This window comes from Xyrauchen texanus, chromosome 31, assembly GCF_025860055.1.
Source record: "Xyrauchen texanus isolate HMW12.3.18 chromosome 31, RBS_HiC_50CHRs, whole genome shotgun sequence".
Classification (NCBI taxonomy): domain Eukaryota; kingdom Metazoa; phylum Chordata; class Actinopteri; order Cypriniformes; family Catostomidae; genus Xyrauchen; species Xyrauchen texanus.
In genome coordinates, this window is record NC_068306.1 from 26954939 (window position 1) to 26978982 (window position 24044).

At 36.2% G+C, this 24044-nt stretch overlaps 2 protein-coding genes across 3 annotated transcripts; one reads left to right on the top strand and one right to left on the bottom strand.

Moving 5' to 3' along the window:
• Positions 1–5868: 5868 nt before the first annotated feature.
• Positions 5869–16150, top strand: LOC127625363 (hepatocyte nuclear factor 1-beta-B-like). Of its 2 annotated transcripts, none has more exons than XM_052100622.1 (9): positions 5869–6387; positions 7476–7675; positions 8038–8242; positions 8919–9139; positions 10664–10809; positions 11296–11416; positions 13825–13965; positions 14090–14187; positions 15661–16150. In XM_052100622.1, the coding sequence occupies exons 1-9, from the start codon at positions 6017–6019 to the stop codon at positions 15679–15681; spliced, it is 1524 nt and encodes a 507-aa protein (XP_051956582.1). In that variant the 5' UTR covers positions 5869–6016; the 3' UTR covers positions 15682–16150. The 2 variants fall into 2 exon arrangements, with proteins under 2 accessions (XP_051956582.1, XP_051956581.1); XM_052100621.1 differs by having other exon boundaries at positions 5871–6387; positions 7966–8242.
• On the bottom strand, positions 16107–23715 carry LOC127625360 (toll-like receptor 13). The gene is made up of 2 exons (XM_052100619.1): positions 23631–23715; positions 16107–23137 (listed from the first exon to the last, which is right to left on the bottom strand). The coding sequence occupies exon 2, from the start codon at positions 23004–23006 to the stop codon at positions 20157–20159; it is 2850 nt and encodes a 949-aa protein (XP_051956579.1). The 5' UTR covers positions 23007–23137; positions 23631–23715; the 3' UTR covers positions 16107–20156.
• Between the last annotated feature and the right edge of the window lie 329 nt (positions 23716–24044).

Here is a 24044-nt window from a genome sequence, read left to right on the forward strand (position 1 = left end):
CTAAATCATTTGGCACTATAAAATCAAATTTTCTTAACATTGTCTTGTTTGTTTTTTAGTTGCCACAGTGTGCAATAGACTGGTATGTCTTATGGTCAATATTAAGACATGGCAAAACAGAAACTCATCAGACATTCATTGTTTTGAGGAATGATGGCTATACAATGCTTGAGTGCTTGGATACAAAGGTGTACACTACAGTCAAAGGACAACTGGCTCTAACAAGGACAGAAAGAGATGTTGAAGGCCTGCTGTACAACTAAACAAGAAGATAAGTACATCAGAGTCTCTAGTTTGAGAAATAGACACCTCACGTGTCCTCAGCTGACAGCTTCATTGAATTCTACCCGCTCAACACTAGTTTCATGAACAACAGTAAAGAGAAGACTCAGGGGTGCAGGCCTTATGGGAAGAATTGCAAAGAAAAAGCCACTTTAGAAACAGAAATAAAAAAAAGGTTAGAGTGGGCAAAGAAACAGACATTGGTCAACAGATAATTGGAAAAGAGTGTTATGGATCTTAACCCTATTGAGCAAATGTGGGATCAGCTAGACTGACATGTTATTAATGTTCTGACTATACACTGTGATCAGTTGAATGCCACTTTGGTGACTAAAAGAACCAATTTCTTTCCATATGAGCAAAACCTGTACATTATTCCAAAGCTTTGGCCTCCAGTGTACATATTTATATAATTTGTAACTTTACTTAATTTGCATTAATATGTACAATACAATATATAAATTCTAAGGCAAATTTAGAGTGATAAATAAAAAAATAATTGACAGTCTCTTGAACTTATTTGGCTTTAAAAAAACATAAAATTAAGACTCTAATTCAAACAATCAAATAAAGAACTGAAGCACTTGCGCTTGAATAACTTAAGTAAGTTTGTTTGGACAAAAGGAACTTATTGGGGCAATTAATTAATTGTTATTAAGAATTAATTTTAGTTTTTATTTTTAGAATTAATTATGTTATTTTACAGTAATTAGTTGTTTTGTGTGAAGTCACCATTTGGGTGATTAATGTTCTCTTTGGTGAAGTTTCATTCCATGCAACTTTTTCATGTGCTTGTGAATGTGCGTTGCTGAAGTGCAGCTTTATCTGCACTTCTTAGGAGAATCAAGTTTAACAATTGACCGTAGTCATTATTATCTGTTGAACCAATTAAAGTGGAAACAACAATCTAAATGTGTATTATTTGTTACATTTTATTTGTGTGACATACCTTTTAAAGTGAATACTTAAAACATATGTGAATATTTAAAAAAGGTTTATTAGTTATGCTGAAATAAAATGGCCATAATTTGAATTTACTTAAAAAGTGTGATGCAAAAATGCTACATATCAATTTTAAGTCAATCAAAAAACTTTTTTTTTAATTGCCACTTTTTAGATGCAGTGACAATTTAAATAGCGTGTCAACTGTTAGAGACACCTGCTTTCTGCTCATGATGCTGCGTCCAGCTTTTATTAGCACAAGGGCACGTACGGTCTGAACAGCCCCTACTAAGCATTCAAAATCCTTCTGCAGTTTCACTTAATTTCTTTTTGTGATGACAGTGGCTGCTAATACCAAGTTAGCAAGTTACCAAGTGTTCAACAATAACAGTAGTAACTCTGGTATTTTGGTGAATAGTGTGGTTGCCATGGCTAATTTGTGTAAGTGTAGCCCACATATAAGTGTGTTTAAGTGCATATCGGTGGGGGGCTTTAGAGCTGCAATATGTTCTGGGAGAGTAGCTCCACACACAATCCTTATTTCCTCTACAACTGATCTCATTTGCTCCTCTGCCTCCTTAAAGGAAATGAGTGTAATGTCATTCATGTCACTTTAATTTTGACAAATGCTCTGAGCTTTCAGTGAATTTCAGTGATTTTTATGCACTCTAATTCATTAGACAAAAAGTCATTTAAAGATTTATGCGTTTTAATTTCATAACAAAATTCCATCAAATTGAATTGAGTAATCTTTAGTAGTAGGTTTTATTTATTTAATTTATAGTTAAAAATAGCACAATTCAGTTACATTTTTAAATGTAAATAGAAAAATAGGCTAAACATTTATTTTGTATTTATTAATTTGTTTTGTGGGAGTTTACCTATTATTCAGATTTACATTATTTTTATTATTTTCATAAACGTAAAATTGCCAACATAAAATGACAATGAATTTGTTTTAAATACTTTTGTAGAAAGTGAAGGGGAGGTTACCGAGATGTTTCAAAAAAAAAACTACATTTTAATAGATAAGGTAATATTATTAAAGTTAAAGGGTAAGTTCACACAGAAATGACAATTTTGTCATTAATTACTCATGCTATAATGTCCACACAATAAATTAAGTCATTGGCTTGGAACAGTGAGTTGAAGGTGAATAAATAATTACAGAATTTTCATTTTTAAGTGAACAAACTTTAAAGTTTATGGGATAGTTCACCCAAAAATGAAAATTCTCTCATCATTTACTCACCCTCATGCCATCCCAGATGTGTATGACTTTCTTTCTTCTACAGAACACAAACAGGTCAATACAATGCAAGTGAATAATAGTCAGAACTTTGAATCTCCAAAAAAAAAAAAACATAAAGGCCGCATTAAAGTAATCCATGCGACTCAAGTGGTTAAATCCATGTCTTCAGAAGTGATATGATAGTTGTGGGTGAGAAATAGTCCTTTTTTATTTATTTTTTTATCATAAATTCTCCTCCCTGCCCAGAATGTTGTTGTCATGTTCACTGTTTGCTTTTATGTTGAAGTTTAGTTTAGTTCCTGTTTCCTGTTTGGTTTTTGTAGTCCTTTGTAGTTTCATTTTATGATTGGTTTTCCCCTGATTAGTTCTCATTCCCTGATTGTATCCCCAGGTGTTCCTCATTCCCTTGTTTGTTCCTTTTTGTATTTAAGCCCTTAGTTTTCTTGTTTGCTTTGTTGGTTCTTGCATGTGTTACTATGCTTTGTGCCAGGTTTCCTTTGGTTTTCGTTGTCTTGAGGTTTCTTTTTTAAAAAAAACTAATAAAAGCTGCACTTAGATCTGCATTCTCTGCCTGCCTTTGTCACAGAAGAACCAACCTCAGATGGACTTCCATGGCTCTGCCCCCAGAGCTTTCCATGGCACCGCCTCCCAGGCCCCCTGACCCGGTCCCTGTCCTGTGGCCTCCTCCCAGGCCTCCTGACCCTGTCCTGTGGCCTCCTCCCAGGCCTCCTGACCCTGTCCTGTGGCCTCCTCCCAGGCCTCCTGACCCTGTCCTGTGGCCTCCTCCCAGGCCTCCTGGCCCGGTCCTGTGGCCACCTCCCAGGCCTCCTGGCCCAGTCCTGTGGCCACCTCCTGACCCTGTCCTGTGGCCTCCTCCCAGGCCTCCTGGCCCGGTCCTGTGGCCTCCTCCTGACCCTGTCCTGTGGCCTCCTCCCAGGCCCCCTGACCCGGTCCCCGTCCTGTGGACCGCTCTGTCTGCCCCTTGTGCCCCCCTTGGACTGCTTGTTTTTCTTTTTTTTTGCTTTTTGGAGCGTCTGGAATCCGCTCCTTAAAGCGGGGGCTCTGTCATGTTCACTGTTGTCTTTTGTTTTTGTGCTTTTTATGTTGAAGTTTAGTTCCTGTTTCCTGTTTGGTTTTTGTTGTCCTTTTTTGTAGTTTCATTTTATGATTGGTTTTCCCCTGATTAGTTCTCATTCCCTGATTGTTTCTCCAGGTGTTCCTCATTCCCTTGTTTGTTCCTTTTTGTATTTAAGCCCTTAGTTTTCTTGTTTGCTTTGTTGGTTCTTGCATGTGTTACTATGCTCTGTGCCAGGTTTCCTTTTGTTTTTCTTTGTCTTGAATTTTCCTGTTTTTTTTTTTTTTTTTTTTACTAATAAAAGCTGCACTTAGATCCGCGTTCTCTGCCTGCCTTCGTCACATTTGTAATATGCACAAATAATGTGAATTGCCAAAAATAAAAGTGGAAGTGAAAGTGGAGATTGATAATAAAAAAGGACTTAAATATTGATCTGTTTCTCACCCACACCTCTTATACCATTTTGGAAAAAATTGATTAAACCACTAGAGTTCTATGTATTATTGCACTGTATCTTTTGTGTTCTGCAGAAGAAAGTCATACACATCTGGGATGGCATGATGGTGAGTAAATGATTTTTAAATGTACTATTGCTTAAATTCATGCATTTGGCAGAAATTTTACGTCTTTACAATGATACGTTGCTACGCAAAATATGTAAATATATACAGTGCAAATCTGTAAAAGACTACTGCAGTTATTGTCAAACAGGGTGATCAATGGAGTATAATGTAACACCTGTGGACAGTCCTTTCACAGCAAACACACAATAAATAACATGAGAATTCACCTTAGTTTCAGGACATCGGATAAGTCTATGAACCATGCAATTTTTGTGTGTGTGTGTCCTTTTGAGTCTAAGTCAAGGTCCAGCTTACTGACTGGAACTCATCTCACTGGTCACTGATTCCCCAACTTGCCCGTCATGTCTAAATGTTTGTGTGTGTGTCACAACGTAAGTATTATAAAGGGTTTAACAAAAAAGAATAATTTGAGCATAAATCGGCTTAAAGTAGCAACATGCACTATCTGGCAAGTGGCTGACAACTCTGGTAATTCAAGTCAAATATAAATTAATGGTCAGTCCATTTAAACAGTCTGCTCTCACAGACGACTGGCCAAATTCTAAGACGAAGCCCTACCCTTCCTTTATCCATATAGGCAAATCAGTTATTTCGTAAAAATATTAGGGGTGGGAAGGGGCTATGTTAGAGAGACAGCAGAGCCTTTGATGGCATCAAGGAACAACATAACCCCCATTACCTCCTGGTCACAGAGAGAGAGAGAGGGAAAAAAACGAACAAATTATTCATCCGATACAGTCATACTCCACTGCAGCTTTTCACAACAGAAGTAGATTCACATCCTGGAAACAAATATGTAATTTCTGTAAGTTTCTTATTAACTACTGTTAATCATTGAGAACTGACTAGTCTTCAAAATGTGTGAGAAGGTTGAAATGCAGCATGCATTAAAATTCTGTTCCAGCAGAAAATTTGAATTACTGGTCTAAGACCTATAATTATCTATTTTACAAAAAACAAAACAAAAAAGCACACACAAAAAATGTTTATGAAGTTACTATAATTTATACATTTTGTATTAGTGAAATTTGAAAAGTTCTTCATTTTCACAAATTTACAACTGACGATTACCTTGTCACATTAACTATTGCCCATATTACATACATTCTACCCAAATTTCAATGTCTAATAAATAAGAAAATGGGCCTAATATTATAATTGAAAACTAAAGCTTATCACCCAAAAAGTGGTGGGATTTATTTTTTTCACTTGAAGATCTCTGCAGGACAGAATTGTTTATTTCTTTTTAAATTTAAATTAATCTCATAATAATTAAAACTGTCATCACCTTATGGAAGAGTGCTCAATGAGGTTATCAAACAGGTATAATGATATATAGTCTTATAAAGATATATGGTACCAAATTTATAAAGTATGACTAAATATGCTTTAAGAGCCAATGCATGCAAAGTCATGAAAAACTAAATGAACAGTTTGAAACATGTAGAATATCTTTCTAGTGCAGCTATAAAAAATTAGATAAAATTCACCCCTTAAGCTGTCAAAACAAATCATATACATGTACTTGAGGAAAACGTATACCAACGAATTATGAATTTGTAGTTAGTATAATTCGTAAAAAGAGCATTTCAAATTTGCACAACGTGCGACTGCCAATGGCCATTAAATCATGGGCTCGTACCCCATTGACTCAGGCAGTCCCCATGATCAGGTCCTGTTTTTTTTCTTCCCCAGAGCTCCGCCCCTCACGAACGTGGAACTACTTCCTTCAGCAGGTGCGCTTAAACCCTGGGCAACTGCAAATCTTTGTGTAAAGGACGCTTTGTTCACCTCTGTCCACAAACTTTGCCTTAATTTCATCCTATTTTAATTTTACGTCTATTTCCCGAGTCCGCGAGGATTTCCAACGATACCGGATTGATGTTTTCTGACATGGTGTCCAAGTTGACATCGCTTCAGCAGGAGCTCCTGAGCGCCTTGTTGGACTCGGGGGTCACTAAGGATGTGCTGGTCCAGGCGCTGGAGGATTTGTGTCCATGTCCCCCTGAATTCGGAATAAAAGTGGAAAAAACCTTATCCCCAGGTAGTGCCCACGGCGGCAGCGACTCTAATGATTCAAAACCGGTGTTTCTGACTCTGAGCAGCGTGCAAGGTAAAGGGAGCAAACTGTCCGGCGATGAAGGCTCGGATGACGGGGATGAGTTCGACACGCCGCCAATCCTGCGGGAGCTGCAGTCTCTGAACACGGAGGAGGCGGCGGAGCAGCGCGCTGAGGTGGACCGCATGTTATCGTGAGTCAGAGATTGACATTGCATTTCATTGCAGAATAAATAAATCTGGTCTTATTAAAAATAATGTATGCAAAAATTATTGTAAAGTGCTACCGAATATAGTAAAATTATCTAGTTTTATCCAATTATTTATTTTGATTTACTTAAAAAAAAAAAAAGAATCTGTAAAGATAACAGTAGCCTAGCCTACACACATTACAAAACTGTTTATGCTATTTTGAATGTTTTGCCGTTTAAATGGGCTGTATATTTTAACTTTTTCTTATAGTAGCCTATTTTTTTTTTTTTCTAATATTGTATTATTGTAGGCCTATTAATTACTTAATTTTGTAACTTTGTATTTTTAACCATTTTAAATCATTTGTAATTTGTTTTGGCCTTTTTTTTTGACAAAAATGCAACATGCTGAGGGACAATAGAAAAACATCGCACAAAGTCAAAACGAAACCACGTGTTGTTGTTGTTATTAATTTATTTCTATAAATCATCAACGGAAAGATACACAATGTCGTATGAATAGATGGAAAAGATATCTAGTTATTCATTGTCCAGAGTTATAGGCTTAAATCAACATCCTCGACCACTCTAATGTGAGGACTCATTTCCCAATACAAACATTTGCGGACTCACAAGTTATTTTCTTTAAGATGTATTAAAACAGTAACAAGCAAGCGTGTATATAAAAAATGCTTCTTATGTGCTATGTGCTGAAGATTACTTAACAATGGAATTAGTTTTTCTTTCTTTCTTTCTCTCTTGTTTTGTTTCTATATTATTCCCAATGATAGTCAACATAATTCTGACAAAACAGTCTCGTTGTGAAAAAATATCTTTTATCACGTTACTCTTAGAGTTAAAATAATTTAACCAGTATGTCCACTCATGTTTATTTGTACTGATATAGGCCCATACATGTTAGAGTTCTTAATACTTTTGAATATTATATATATATGGGGTTTTTTTTTTCAAGCATTTTCAAAACAACGGTAGACTTAAAGGACATGTGCTAATTCTACACACAAAGAAATATAGAAAAAATGTAATAGATAATTATGAATGCTCAGAACAATAGTTTGTGTTTTTCTCAGAGAGGATCCGTGGAGGGTCGCGCGCACTGTCAAAGGCTACATGCAGCAGCACAATATTCCCCAGCGCGAGGTGGTTGATGTCACGGGTCTCAATCAGTCGCACCTGTCGCAGCACCTGAATAAAGGAACACCGATGAAGACTACCAAACGAGCCGTGCTTTACACCTGGTATGTCCAGAAACAGCGCGAAATCGACCGACGTAAGTCGACATCCCTTTTCGCATATAATGTAAAAATTACCATAGACAGTGTTTATTTTCCTGTTATTTTCCTATATATATATATATATATATATATATATCCTCTTAATTCTCAGATTTTGGTGATGTGAGCTTTTTAATTTTTAAGCATTTCTTTTTTTAATAGCTAAATTATTAACATTGTTGTTATAAATGCTGCTATTAACTGTCATATATATATATATATATATATATGACAGTATAGTTATGCCTTACTCTGCCCCAATGGTTTCCCCCTCTTATTTCTGCAGAGTTCGATCGTGTTCAGGGCTCTGACCCCATTGACTCAGGCAGTCAAGATCAGGTCCTGTTTTTTTTCCCAGAATTCAATCATGCCGGACACAGCTCGGTGGCAGCGGGAGCATCAGGTGCTCCACTTAGAGAAGAGGGGGAGCCAGGCTCTAAGAGAGTGAGGCGAAACCGCTTCAAATGGGGTCCTGCATCTCAGGAAATCCTCTATCAGGCTTATGAACGACAGAAGAACCCCAGCAAAGAAGAGAGGGAGGCGCTGGTGGAGGAATGTAACAGGTAACCTCAAACCAGGGTTAAAAATGAATGATGATGATGATACTAATAATACATTTTAATATATATTTTAATAATAATAACACACATACGCATTTGAATTTCATAATACAATTTCATACAATATAATTGAGTAATCATTAAAAATGAAATCATATTAAATAATTAAAGATTTACAGATTTTATTTTAATTAAGCAATTGAAGTGAAGGTACAATGAAGGTAAATCAATATATAATAATTTAAATAATTATAAATATTCTACATATGTATATTGTATAACACACACACACACACACACACACACACATATATATATATATATATATATATATATATATATATAACTTATTTAGAATATATAAATTGTTACTGATTTAATTGTTTTAAGTAATACTCTATGCTAATGAATGAATTAAATTCAAATATTTAATCAAGGATGAAACACAGCATATTTTTATATGGTTAGAAAAAATTCCCTAATTATGGTAAGAAAAAAAGCCCTTAAAAATTTACTTCAGATGGCGAATATTGCTTCTTAATAAATACATTTGTCATTTCTGACAGTAAGAACAATGAGCAATTATAACATTATAAATAAAGCGCCATGATGTAATATGTGTGTTAAATAGATAACTATAAATTCCATTATTTATTTATGTTTTTTGGGTTGTTTTTAGGGCAGAGTGTGTGCAGAGGGGCGTGTCACCCTCTAAAGCTCATGGACTGGGTTCTAATCTGGTCACAGAGGTTCGGGTGTACAACTGGTTTGCTAACCGGCGTAAGGAAGAGGCCTTCAGACAGAAGCTGTCAATGGACACGTATACTCCCCACAGCATGAACCCACTTATGTCTCATGTATCCTCACACACCCAGCACCATCACAGCAACTCAGATTCCAGTAAGATTTCACTGCAGTGCAACCACTCACATATAACACACACACGCACACACACGCACATCCACTCACAGAAGCAGAATATGTGTGTGTGTGTGTTTCATTGGAATTCCACGGTTCCTTTGACACACCCACAGGTGAGATTGAAGGACATAAAATCACATGCCACAATCTTTAGGGTCAAACCAGGGTTAATTCAAGGTTTTAGCTCGGTGGCAAGGAGGGAGTGATCACATTAAACAAAACTTCAGCACATATTCTTCCCCTAGACTATACAGTGTTTTTAAAATAGTATATTAGTTAAACATTATCAGGGTTGGGAGGGCTACTTTTGAAACATATTCCACTACAGATTACAGAATACATGCTATAAAATGTAATTTGTAACATATTCCGTTAGATTACTCAAGGTCAGTAACGTATACTTTAAATACTTTGGATTACTTCTACAGCACTAGTAGATTTTTTTCACTTGTTTACACTATAAAAACTCTGTCAGTACAGTAAGACAAAATACACATATTAAAAATACATTCTCTGACAAACCTAAATATCTTATGTAGTGTTGTTTCTAACACAAGATAAATCTAACTGATCTTGTTTTAAGGTTTTTTAAATATTTTTAGAGCATAACAATACAAAAATTATTAACAAGAATATGATTTTTGCCCTAATATCAAAGGACTTATTAGAAAAAAGAAATTATGATCCAACTTGAATTTTCTTGATAGAAAATATGATTGTGCCGGTATCATGTGCATGTAAAATGGCTAGAAATAGCATTTTAGCTTAGTGTAAAGCTGACAATTTACACAAGCTTTATTTCTATTTCTTCTGCTCCAAACTTACTTCAAACTTACTTCTCTGTCTGCTCGTATGAATGTAACATCATAAGAAAGTGTTTCACCGCTGTTCAAATGCACTTTGGATCGCATCATTTATATGTATAAATGTTTTCTATCTGAAAGGACTAAATTCATTAAATGTTTTCAGCTCAACTTTAGTTTAGGAAAGAAGCACACAGTTGCACTTGGCTGAAAAGCTACAAGCCGTCACCCTGTGAAATGGGGCGAATTTTGCAGAATGTTTACAAATATTATGTCAGAGAATGGTGTGTTTACTTAAACTGTGTGTTCTGCTTCAGTCACTGACCTCAAACTGTTCAAAAGCTCTTTGATTGTAATTTTTTTGCCTATACAAAGGAAGTGACCAACATTTAGCATAATCCGTTCTAAGGTATGTTTTGGAGCATGTTTTTTGTAATAGAGTCAGTCTATAAGTCGATCTTATAAAGGCGGTCTTTAGGATTATTTGGACTGGGCAAACTCTTATCATTTTTGCAGATATACATGCTACAAGGTCAAATAAAGATTGACAGAATCAGGCCAGTATGAGCAACTAGGAAAGTTCTCTCCTTTTCTCGCTATTTTAAACTTCCTTGTGATAATATGTCAACTGTATTGCCAAAGCTTAGTAGTGTAATTATTTAAAGACATCTCTCAATCTCTCTTGTCTTTTTCAATGCAGAACTCAGGTATAGTCAACAAGGAATCAGTGAGGTCACTTCTTCAACAACCATCAGTCATCATGGTAACAGCCATTCAGTACTGCAACAGGTGTCTCCAGGTAGTCTGGACCCCTGCCACAGCCTGTTATCAACGGATGGCAAAATGGTAAAGTAAAAAGTATCTAGTTTCATATGCATTAATCATCATGGACATGCATGCTTGACAAATACAGGTATCAAGCCTGAAAGAAAGTATAAAAAGCACTGTACATTCTACCCGCCTGTTTCTTAGGCCAGAAATATCATGTAACTTCGGTGCAGCAGAGATCAATGCACATTTTTACTGACATGATTGATAAAGTCAGCCTTTATTTGAAAACTGACTCAACTAGGTCAAAGAAAACATTGATCAAGCATGTGGAGGCAGAGCATATGAAACCCTGGCTTTATTCAATTTTATGGCTCGTGTGAATTGGCCCCCCCAATAAACATGAGTTATGAGCTCTCATAGTCCAAAAACTCTGACACAAAGACACACATTGCTGACTGTGGACGTTGAGGAGGAAAGAAACATTGCCCTTACTTGCAAAGTGTTTTAGTGTACCTTATATATACCTGTATTTACAGTGTGTGTGTGTGCGTGTGTGTCCAGATCTCTGTGTCAGGTGGAGTCTTGCCTCCTGTGAGCACTCTGACCAACATTCATAGTCTTTCTCAGTCGTCTCATCATCACCAGCAAGCACAGAACCTCATTATGAATTTGGCTGCTCAAAGTGAGTGTATCACCTTTTAATTTTCCTCCTTATTTTTCTTGGGTGAAAATCAAAACTAATATTTCATCTTAAAGTCAAATATTATATTTGAATTTAACTTTGCATGAAAAAGAATGCCTGTTTTGTTATATAAAAGGAATATTCTGGGTTCAACAAACGTTTAGCTCATTTGACAGCATTTGTGGCATAACGTTGATTCTTTTTAAAGAAAAAGTACCTCTTTTTCATTTAAGGAAGCAAAAATCAAGGTTACAGTGAAGCACTTACAATCGAAGTCAATGGGTCTTATTTTTAGATGGTTTCAAGGATGAAATGTGAAGCTTGTAGTTTTATAAAAGCACTTACATTATTTATTTTGTTAATTTATTATTTGAGCTTTTTAAGTTTTTTTTTAATTGTAATTTTAGTCATTTTAGGGTTTAATGTTTGTTTACATTCCATTGTGATGCAACACATTTGTTAAATTGGCTGTAACGAGAAGGCTAGTAAGTGATTTGTATTACACTAAAATCATTTTATACAAATATCCATTATGTCTTGTAAAAAAATTTTTAAACAGTGTGTATTTTAACACAAAAAATTGTCCCCCATTCACTTCCATTGTAAGTGCCTCACTGTAAACCCGGTTTTTGCTTTTTTAAAGGAGAGATGAGTCAAAATAATTTTTTGTAGTAATAAACATTATGCCACAAATGCTGTTGACTGAGCTAAACTTGTGTGGAACCTGGAATATTCCTTTAACATTTTTTGTATTGTGACATTTTCCTTACAATCTTATAGTCTTACAGTTACAAATTATGTAATATATATATATATTGTAATGCTTGGGAGTCAAGAGGAGACGCTGGAGTAGGAACTTTCAATCCTTTAATAATAACACTGGGGCAAACACTGGAGCAAACATAACTATTCAAACATAACAATTTAAGGACTGACAGAAACTAGGAGAAACTGAAAGGTGTGTATATATACAGTGGGCAGTGGCTTGTGGGAAATGTAGTGAGGGAGAGATCTTCAAAATAAGAGTCCTGGAAAAAGGTGCAGACAGAACGTGACATATATACTGTATATATGATAGGTTTTGTTGTACTGAATTTCATTTATTGATGTTAATACATAGTCAAACAGGATGATATTCATAACTGTATGTCAGTACAGAGAATGAGAGCAGTAATGAGAGTATACAGTCATGAAAATGTTATAACGGCAAACATATTAATGGTCCTAAAATAGGCCCCATTTATGCAAAAAATATAATGTGATATATTGTCCTTTGTGTTCTATTGGTCAAATTTAGTTTAAGATTCATCTTCTTCAGTCATTAGTTTACAAGCTCAAACTGAGTGTTGATGACCACTATGCTCATAAAATGGAAAGCAGCTTTCCCTTGCTAGTTTGAAATAAAAGTGTTCAATGTACTGTGTCGACATATGCTTACTTTCATATCACAAAGCTCCCAATCCACCCAGAAAATTTACTGAAACAAAACTGCAAATCCCAGCAATTCAGAAATCTTCATACATTAAAATAAGACCGCCTGTGTTTACATATCAACATATTTTCAGTTTTATCAAATTTGTCCCTCTCTGATAAGGACAGTTTGAACTGTGTATCGGTAAGCAGAGCTTAGCCAATCTTAACTGAGACCATTTAGAATTCCAAGTGCCCTTTTACGCCATACACATTTTTGCATCAATATGACATCTTTGAATATTGCGTCACATTTTGATGTATTTTCAGTGTCTTGCACAGAAGTGCCTCACTTTTTAGACGCCTTTGTGCTGTGCCTAGTGTTTTTCAACGCAAGAATGCGTTTTGCCCGAATGGACCTTTACAGGTACAAAAGCGAATTAAATTGAAAACTATAGCTAAAATAATTAAATTCAAAACTAAAACAACTTGCAAATGTTTTGGTTCAAGGGAAACATTATAGGTGGCCAATTTAATAACTCTATTTGCATTTTCATTACATTTACATAATCATTTTGCAAATTAGGAAATACAAAATCAATTTATCTTACATGAGCAAGCAAAATAGGGCCAGTGGTGGCTCAGCGGTTAAGGCTCTGGGTTACTGACCGAAAGGTCGGGGGTTCAAAATGCGACGCCCCAGCACTGCCAAGATACCACTGTTGGGCCCTTGAGCAAGGCCCTTGACCCTGCTCCAGGGCCGTTGTTTCATGGCTGACCCTGCGCTCTGACTGAGTTGGGATATGCAAAAACAACTGCATTTCATTGGCTTTGTACCTGTACTCTGCACAATGACAGTAAAGTTGAATCTTAATCTTAAAATTAGCAGTATGGCAAAACCGAACTTCAAAAGTAAGCCGTAGTACAAAAGCTAGAGTACACTTCAAACCAAATTTTTGTGACTTTGAAAGCATTTTTATAATTTTTTTGTATATCAGGTTTGACATCTCAGAGTGTGCCGGTCATTAACAGTGTATCTGGACTCACCACCCTGCAGCCCATGCAGTTCCCCCTGAGCACCAGCCTGACGCCACTGACCACAGCACACATCTCCACACAGCCCTTCACACAATCTCACAGTAAATACATGCACACACAGTACTTTCACAAACAGTTCTTTGATATTTGCAAATGTTTCATTGCTTATGAATGCAGAATTTGAGCACTGGTTCAAAACTCACATTCTGCTTGTGTCTTTTCCAGTGTATTCTCCCAAACAGGAAGCTGCTCAGTATTCCCATCACTCTCGATACACTACAATGGACACCAACACCATCACACACCTGGGCTCCAGCAAGCAGGTCAAACTCAGCTTTATTTTCCAGCTTGACATGTTGACATTTTTCTCTATACCTAAACTGTGTGCATCCATACATACAATGGCACTCAAGCACTAAATGTCATGACAAAATACTGGCAAGAAAGATCACATTTGAAGCAAATCCTTTCACAAAGAAAATGTTTACAAGGTTTTAAATTATATAATTTAAATCAAATAGATTGTTATAATGTTTTAAATTAAGATTAAAACATATTCTGACACTGGGTTGTCAAATGTGGACCATGTCCAGTTACACATGTGGTTACTCACTCAGCTCTGAGAAAAAGTCTATAAGCATTATATCAGTTCTGTGGTTCATTTTGATGAGGAGGAGTGTGGGGCTGGGCCGTGAGTTGTTTCTCCCCCTTTTCTCCCAATTTGGAATGTTCAATTCCCAGTTGACTCTTAAGTCCTCATGGTGGCGTAGTGACTCCCCTCAATCCGGATGGCGGAGGATGAGCGCCTCTGCATCGGAGACCGCCAACCCGTGCATCTTATCACGTGGCTCGTTGTGCACGTTACCACGGAGACCACGTGTGGAGGCCCATGGCACAACTCACCACTCTCCACATTATAGTGATCACGAGGAGGTTACTCAGTGTGACTCTACTGTCCCTAGCAACCGTGCCAATTTGGTTGCTTAGGAGACCTGGCTGATGTCACTCAGCATGTCCTGGGATTCGAACTTGGAAACTCCAGGGGTGGTAGCCAGCATCTTTACCACTGAATTACCCAGGCCCCCCATTAAACTTTATGTTGACTGTTTAGCCAGTTCCCGCCTCCTCCTTCCCCATCCCTTACCCCGTTACATTCATGTATTAGGGTAAACAAATTTGATGTGCTGTCGATTATGAAGGGGCTCAAGCAAGGGACTGGGCTTGAGCTCTGAGAACAACCAAACCAACTAAAGCAAGAAATAGACAATTCTGAATATAATTGGTATAGACTTTATGTAATATAAAGGTGTAGATGGGGAGGTGGAGGGATGCCGGAAGTATCGTCAATGGGGCGAGGGAAGCAGTTGTTTATATATCCTTGGGATATGGTTGGCAAGCCTAGACAAACAAGCTGCTAACAAACTTAAGTTTGGAACTTAATTTATTTGCCACTTGGTTTGGTATTTTGTTATCTAATGCAAATAAATTAATTTTAAGTGTGTCTTAAGTGTCCAAATCTTTCTTGAGCCCCTGTATGTTTGACAATATGCAAAAAATGTTAACCCAAAAAGTTTACTTCCTGTGGTCAGGAAGGGAACATCCAAATTATCTGGTTTTAACATCACCAAATCCACCTAAATACATTAGGTTGCACCAAGAAAACTAATTTGAAGGGTTAGATCAGGTAGAAATAGCTCTTTGAGGTAACAATTGCAGGTTACCACTTTTCACTATGTATGTTTGAGTCTTTGGTTGTAGTCATGATTGTTAATTGCTACTCTCTATCATTACTGCAGTGTCCTTTGCAGGCCTGGTGAATGAACACACCAGAGTGAGAACTTCTCGGCAGCTTAGCAACAGCAGTGCCTGACATCTGCATTCATCAGTTACTGTGGAAACCTCCCAGTGTGGATAACCAACAGGAGTGGCACTGCCTCTGGATTGTACAGCAAATGAGTAATTGTGATTTATATCGTACACCTTTAAGCCATAGTGGATGACAGAATAAACTGATGGAACTTGCTGGAACAATTTAATAGTGAGCCAAAGGTTTCACACCAGCCAATTTTGGCTAATGAAATCTTCCAATATACTGTAAATACAATCTGATGAAGAAATATAGTTTTTATAATATGCAAGGTCAACCTTTCAAGCAAAAACACAAAAATAGTCAGTCAACCACAGATGAGATTTTGTTTTATACACATATTGTTTGGGATTTTAGATGTATTCCATATATATATATATATATATATATATATATATATATATATATATATATATATATATATATATATATATATCATCATCATATTACCATGTAAATTTACGTTCATCAGTAGTTTCTCCATTTCAATGCACATTGCACATAAAAGTTATCCCAAAAATGCTACAATTTCTTCTCAGGGATTGATTTCACACTACTCCATTGTAGCTAATATTATGAAAATGTGTATAACTGACTAAAGCTGTGCTTTTTTATATAAAGTATGTTTTGGAATCACCTCAATCATATTTATATTTGTGTAAAATTGACTGAAATAATACATTTTTAAAGAATATATCCTGGTTGTTGGGCTCATTTTTACTAGTTTATACTAAAATGGGTGTTCATAAAAGTGTGTTTTGCAATGTTGAACAATTAGATATTTTTTTTTTCAGTAAATGGACCCTGTATATATAGCCTCTACGTGCACTTATGTCTTATGAATGCTTTCACACTCTAGTGGAGAGACAAAGGTGTGAAAGAGGGGTTGGGAATGATACAGGCAATAAAAGGACATGTTTTTGTTTTCCATGCCCCATTAGGTCTATTTCCCCTGTTGTCACACTGGGCAAAGGGCAAAGTAGGTATCATCTTAGAATCAACTTTTATTGAGTGAACAAGAGAAGTCATTTCCTTTACTCTCCTCACAAGACTTCTCTACCATGGGAATAGAGTTTCTTTCCCCATAGAAAAATTGCATTGGACAAACAAAAGGTAATTATATCTTAGATTTCTAAAATATAGATTTGTACAATTCAGTTATGTAATTCTGTTACAGTAGAAGGCAACCCTCAAATTGCTTACAATGTGCTAAAGAACATTTTCGGTTGAGAATATTTAAGGAATATTCCGGGTTCAGTACAAGTTAAGCTTAATCAACAGCTTTTGTGGTATAATGTTGATTACCACAAAAATGTATTTTGACTCATCCCTCATTTATTTAAAAATCACTGTTAGAGTGCCAGTCCATAAACGCTCAAATACGCACTGTTCGAAAGTATCATAAGACATAAACATTATACATGTTGACATGATTTTAGTGTGATAAAATATCTCACTTACCTTTTCTGTGTAAAGTTATATCAAATATTACAACTTAGTTGATATCCCTGTGTAACTAGAATAGATATTTGCTTTTTCACATTAAAATAATGTTAACACATATAATGTGTACATATTGTTGCTATACTTTTGAAACTGTATTTGTTTTAACATTTATGGACTAGCCCCATTATCTTTAATTGTAAGTGCCTCAAAGTAACCTTGTTTTTTGCTTTTTCTTAATTTAAAGTAACGAGGGTCAAGTTAAAATTTGACTTGATTTTATATATTTGACAATAAAAAGGTAAATTAATCACAACTCAAATAGTCAAGGAAAACACAATAAAGTTAAAAACATACATAAGATAGATGACCAGGGGTAGTAGTAGTCAGAGGCATTACTTTCTGTTTTACATTTATCAAATAAATGGCATCTTAAACTTCACTTAAGCCTGCGTGTCTTCCCGATAGAACTTCACTTATTGTCAAATCTAACCACGTCCCTGTTATACATAAAATTTCCACTTGGCAGTTATTACGCAACCACCTTACTTCATCAATCTTCAGAAATAAACTCCTTGTATTTAAATTCACAAAATGCAAGCCTTTACCTTAAAACAGTCCTTAAATAAATCCTCTGAAACATCCGGGGAATTGTCTGTGGTAATTAACGTTATACCACAAATACTGTCGATTCAGCTGAACTTTTATTGAACCTGGAATATTCCTTTAACTGTGAGTGTCAAGCAGCTCTGGATAAAAGTCACAATCATATTAATCTATACAAAAGAAAAACATAAACAGTCATCTCCAACATATGTATCCCAAGTAAAATATTCACACAAAATAAATATTAATCAAGCACCAAAAAGGACTTTGTATGAGTACAAACAGAGGAAGAATAAATACAAGTAAAGTAAGTGGTCAAACACTACTTCACAATAAGGCTAACATAAACATAACACAATGTTTAATTCTGTGTTTAATTCTAAGACACACACAAACAACAACAACATGCAGAGCCCCCAATTATATGACTGTTTGATTGAGATCTCTTTTGTATCTTGTGTTAAATCAATGCTGCCCTCATGCACTGGTCCTCCAGGGCTTGAGATAAAAGGAGAATTCCTGCTGTTAAGGCTCCTGTAGTCCTTTCTATCTGCCACCTAGATTTTTACTATGGTGCCTTTAGCAGCAAAAGAGCATGGTCTGAATTACAGTCATAGTATTGCTTACATTTCAGCTTTCCTTAGACACATCGATTGCACTTGCAAAACTGCTGCAGATCCATGAAGCTGAAGATGTTTAAAGAATACTTCAATGAAAAATGAAATCTGCCTCATGTTCGTTGTTCCAAACATGTCTGATAGTCTTTTTTTCACGGAACACTAAAGGAGATGTTTGGCAGTATGCTAGCCATTCACTTTCATTGCATCTTTTTTCCATTAAATGAACGTAAACGAAGACTAGTAGAATTAGTAAATGGTGACATAATTAAAATGTTTGGGTTAACTATCCACTAGTCTGTGCACAAAGAGGCCTCTTAAGCTGATTAAATCACATTGTACTGTAATTGTAGACAGTTAGCAATAAGCAATTAGCGTGTAAAGGCTTCTGCAAGAAAGCAGAGGACGCATGCTGGGAAGTGGACAATGGGAGACAACGTGGAGGCGTGGAGTGGTGAAGGTGGAGACGTACTCTTCAGAACAGTTCTGCAGATAGATCTTATGTCAGCTACTAATGGACACATTGGTGTCAAAGGTCACAAAGGCAGGAGGAAGAAAAGCTGACTCTACACCTGTAACCCTTTGCTGAAAAAGACAGTGCACAATAGTGTTAACTTAAAGGCGATTTTTATTTGGCCCTTTCTATCCCCATTTCCAGCTATATGGGGGTCCAGTGTTTGAGCCAAATATCATCCCACAATGACCCCTACTGAGACTGACTTGTTTACTTGGACTATTTTAAACATGCTGACTGTATGAGTTTTCGAGCTACAGTAAAATTTTACTGAAATAGAAATGCTTCCTGAAAATGTTCATCAAAATTGTTAAGGCAAGGTATAATTTTTAGCATTCATTTGCAAAATTTACAGTATAACATGTTACAAAATTGTATCATTCTGAACTGTGACTGAATTGAAGTTAACCCTAATGTGGATAATTTGTTTTAATGATAAATCCTTTCTCTAACTCAGCTTAAAAGGAAAGTTCACCCAAAATGGAAACTGAAAAAAAAAAGATAATGCCACTCCAAACCCAAATAACTTCATTTCTTATATGGAACACAAAGGTTAGTTTTTAAAAAGTATTCACTGAGATTATTTACCATAATATAAATGAATAATTTCGATTACCACAAAAACAATTACATTACAGTGGTTACAATCCAGATTGCAGTGAGGCACTTGCAACGGAACTGAATAGGGCATATTTTTGCAGGGTTTAAAAGGCAGAAATGTGAAGCTTGTGGTTTTATAAAAGCACTTACATTAATTCTTATGTTAAAACTTGTGTATTATTTGAGCTGTAAAGTTGTTCAAATTGTAATTTTTACAGTTTTTTTTGCGATTTTAGGAATGACAGGTTATGTTGTCATGGCAACAAAGTTGTAAAATTGGATATACCTTTACACAGAAAAGGTTAGTAAGCAAATTTATCAGACTGAAATCATGTTTACACACATATGGTTTATGTATTGTGGCTATACTTTTGAAACAGTGAGTATTTTTACGTTTACAGATTGGCCTCATTCACTTTGTAAGTGCCTCTCTGTAACCCAGATTTTTGCAGGGTTGTTTTTTTATTTTTAAGAAATGTAGGGATAAGTCAAATAATGTGTGTGTAAATCAACATTTGCTATGCCACAAATGTTTTCAAAAAGGTGTTCCTTCACTGTTAATCTTGATTAGTCAAGGATAGTCAGTAGAAATAAAAAACAAATACTAAATGTATAGTTTTTTTCTTCTTCTTGTCCATTGTTCTATTACCCCAGTAGAATAGTACACTCAGAATTGGGTTTCTGCTTGTTCTCTAAAGCCATCCTCAGCTTTTGCCAGAAAATCCTGGAATCTTCTCCAGGTTTGGGCCAGCGCAGGTAGGTGCGTTTTCTCACCAGCTTTTGCATCCTGTAGTACGGCGATAGCTGATGTGTGGGGATATCCTCCAGGAACACCAAGATCAGCACATCCTTCTGCTCATCAAAGAGTCGGAAGCTCGCCAATTGTACCTCACTGGAGCACCAGTTGCTTTTCAGGTAGTTTCTGGTAATCAGACAGATGGTCTTACGGCTGCTGTATATTCCATCAATGATGTTGTCCATGATTGGCCTACCTGGCTCAAAATCTCTGTGGTGCAGGCACAACCTCCAGCCCTGTTCTCCCTCTAGTTTGGGCAGAAGTTCCTCCATGACCCAAAGCTCATCTTGAGTGTTGTAGGAAACAAAGGCATCATACTGAAATGCATGTTGCTGGAGCATCTGCTTCTTCTTGCTGTCGTAAAGGAAGGCTAAGATAAGGTAGTACGCATAAACTAGCTGAAATCGCAAAAAATGCCATACAAATGACAAAAGCAGGGTGACAATGATCAAAAGACTGCTGCAAAGAAAGCAGATGATGTCATAATTGACAGTGCAGGAATCTGTGTTAAAAACAGATAAGCTAATGCCTCGTAAAGCCGGAGGATAGCTACATTTGTACTTGTTAAAATAAAAGACTTGGGTTCTGTTATTTTTCATGGCCCAGTCGATGAAGAAGGCATTGTTACAGTCACAAGTAAAAGTGTTTTTCTGCAAGTCGAGGACTTTGAGTCGAGGCAGAGTCTCAATCAAAGTTTTGTTAATTCCATCAATCTCATTTCCTGAGGCTCTTAAGGTAGAAAGCCTTGAGAGATTTGCATTCAACAGGAAGTTCAGTGAGCGAAGTTGAGTTCTTGAGATAATGAGTTTGGTAAGACCTGAGATGGAATGGAAAAGCTCGGAGGGGATTGCATTGTCATCTGACAGTGCATTCTTGGAGAGATCCAAAAACCAGAGTTTAGGGCTAAACTTGAATGTGTCTGGATGTAGATGATTAAGATTCATGTTTCCACCATAAAACATTTCCAAGGAGGATAAACCATGAAGCAGATTTGAGGGTACTTTGCCAAATCCTCGCCGTTGACTGTGAATGGTCAATACCCTAAGCAACTTCAGGTCAGTAAAGGGAGGGTATTTCAATGTATTATCAGTAAATAAAATGCTATTGGCATACAAATCTAGACTCTCAAGATTGGGCATCCCTGAGAACACATTTGGGTGTCTGAATGTTCTAGCTGTTATCTTGTTTGATGACAGTGACAGAGAGGTCAGCTTCTCCAGTCCACTGAATGCATTGGCTTCAATCTCTGAAATCTGATTATCTTGTATCTCCAGATTGTTGAGTTGGGATACATTGCTGAAACTGCCTTTTCCAATTTTGCTTAACTTATTAAAACTCAGCTGCAAGTCCTTCAGGGAATGGGGCCCATTTTTGAAAGCATCACCAATCATTAATAGATCATTTGTCCCAAGTTTCAGGACTTCAAGTCTCTTAAGGTCTTTGAACAGACAGGGACTAATATGTGAGATTTTGTTATCGTACAAGTACAGAATTTTCAACTGTGTCAAATTGCCGAAATCACCACAGTTTAGCTTGATGCTGTTTCTACTAAGGTCTATGAATTCAAGAGTGGTAAGCATCTGAAAGGAGTTAGTAACATTAGTTAGTTTATTGATTTGCAGACGCAGTATTTGTAGTTGCCTAAATCTGCTGAATGTGCCTGGTGACAACTGGAATATATTATTTTCTCCTAAATCCAATTCTGTCAGGTTTGAACAGGGTTCAAATATACGGTCAGAGAGGTCTGTTATTTTATTAGCATTCAGTCTAACAACTCTCAGTGCAGGAGAACATGTGTTCAACAGCAGCTCTGTCTTGTTAACAAGCTTGACATTTCTATTAAGCCTGATTTTATACAAAAACTTCTTGAAGCTCTGAAGCACGATAGCAACACTCTGGTGTGATATGTGAACATCCATGAAGTATAATGTTTTTACTGAGGTGAAATATGTCTGTTCTGTAACATTCCAAGTCATGGTTCCATTTTGTCCACAAAAAGACAAATCAAAATGGTTCAGAGTAGGAAATATATTGTCGGTGAGATGAAACGTTCCCAAAGGGTTGTTGGAAAAATCAAGCTTTTTCAATGACAAGGGCTTTGTTGACATTTCAGTTGAGTTAAAAACATCAAAATGGTTGCCTCCAATGTAGAGTTCCTCTAAAGCTGGAGATGCAAGAACAGGCTTGACTCTTCCTATGTAACGGAGGTGGTTGTTTGTGAGGTTCAACACCTTTAAATGTTGAAGGGTGCTGAAAGCGGACTCATCAATTTCTTCAATGTTATTACCATCAAGACGTAATACCAGCAGATTGGTTAGACTGCGTAGCATACCGCTTGAGACCCCTTTCAATTTGTTGTTGCCCAGATTGAGATTGGTTAAATTGGAGAGACAATCAAACGCACCCTCTTGGATCCACACAATCTTATTGTTGGATACATTCAGATCTCTCAGGTTTAGCAAATTCTGATAGTCTCCGATTTTGATTTGTGCAAAGGCATTAAAGGAAACATCTAATATCTGTGTGTTGCTGGGTATCTGTGGAGGAACACTGAAAAAGCCCATTTTGTAGCAAAGTACTTTCAGGTTGATGTCATATCGGGAATTAGTTATGGTGCAGTTGTTCAGGGAAAATGAAGTAACTGCAGAAAAGGATCCACAGAGAGCAATATACAACACGATTGTTTTTAGACTTTCCATTTTCCTAGATTTTGCTTTAATGTCAAAACACGATGAACCATTGTGTTCTCCTTGTATAAAAATAGTTACTCTCAAAGAATTTGTACTTTTCCCATTGCCCAGCTTTCCATCAGGCTTTAGCTTTGTACTACCTATAATACAAATTTTGAAAATGTTTTAATTATTCCATGTACTCAAAAAACATATTTTAGCCTATTTTTAAGATTTCATAACAAAATTCCATCAAAATTATTGGTGTAATCTTTAACAAAATGTTGTTAACAAAACTTATAGATCTAGATAATGGGAACATTTTTTATTGTTACTAGTGAGTGAACCCATTATTTTTTTATCAGATTATCTACTTTTGCAAAATGTACGATGTTGTCATTGATTTAATGTGAAATGTCATGAAAACGGTTCCTTTCGCAAAGATAATAAAGAATCTTCAAAAACATGAACACGAACAATAGAATATTTCATGTCAAAATTAGTATTTTCTATAATATTAATAGAAATGATCTATTCCTAACCGACATTTCCACATGTTAAATAATCTTCTTAGGATCATTATTGCCTAATGTACATGAAAATGAGTACTTTCATTCATTGTACAAAGATAAATAATCACAGTAGTCTACTTACAATATGCTTTCAACTTGAGCTGCTGATGTACAGAAATGAAACATTTTACCGTTCACTCACCAGGACTCCATTATCATTACCTTTGCTACAGTACACAGTACAATACAGAACACACGAGACAGGTTTTTTTGGTATGTTGTGTATCAGGAAGTGAAGTAATCTGAGACGATAAAGCAGAAGTGAAAAGAAGTAAAAGCCTTACAAATCCACATGGTTTCTAACCCAATAAATCCACACTTAATCCAACACCTATAACATAGTGAATGCACCCAATCTGATTCTACTAAAAGCTAATTACATTTTTAATAAATGACTGTGTGCTTTGGTGTTTTCCTTGTGGAATGAATTCCTTTAGAGTATTTTTATGTGATGGTTCGAAAGTGATTTTGCAGTCATGAAATGAGACTTTAGTTC

Bases quoted from the DNA above. Each gene is read 5' to 3' on its own strand.
- LOC127625363 (XM_052100621.1), top strand. From the start codon at position 6,017: ATGTTTTCTGACATGGTGTCCAAGTTGACATCGCTTCAGCAGGAGCTC. The intron at 7,676-7,965 runs GTAAGTCGACAT...TTATTTCTGCAG, and splicing joins ACAGCGCGAAATCGACCGAC to AGTTCGATCGTGTTCAGGGC. The intron at 10,810-11,295 runs GTAAAGTAAAAA...GTGTGTGTCCAG, and splicing joins TATCAACGGATGGCAAAATG to ATCTCTGTGTCAGGTGGAGT.
- LOC127625360 (XM_052100619.1), bottom strand. From the start codon at position 23,006: ATGGAAAGTCTAAAAACAATCGTGTTGTATATTGCTCTCTGTGGATCC.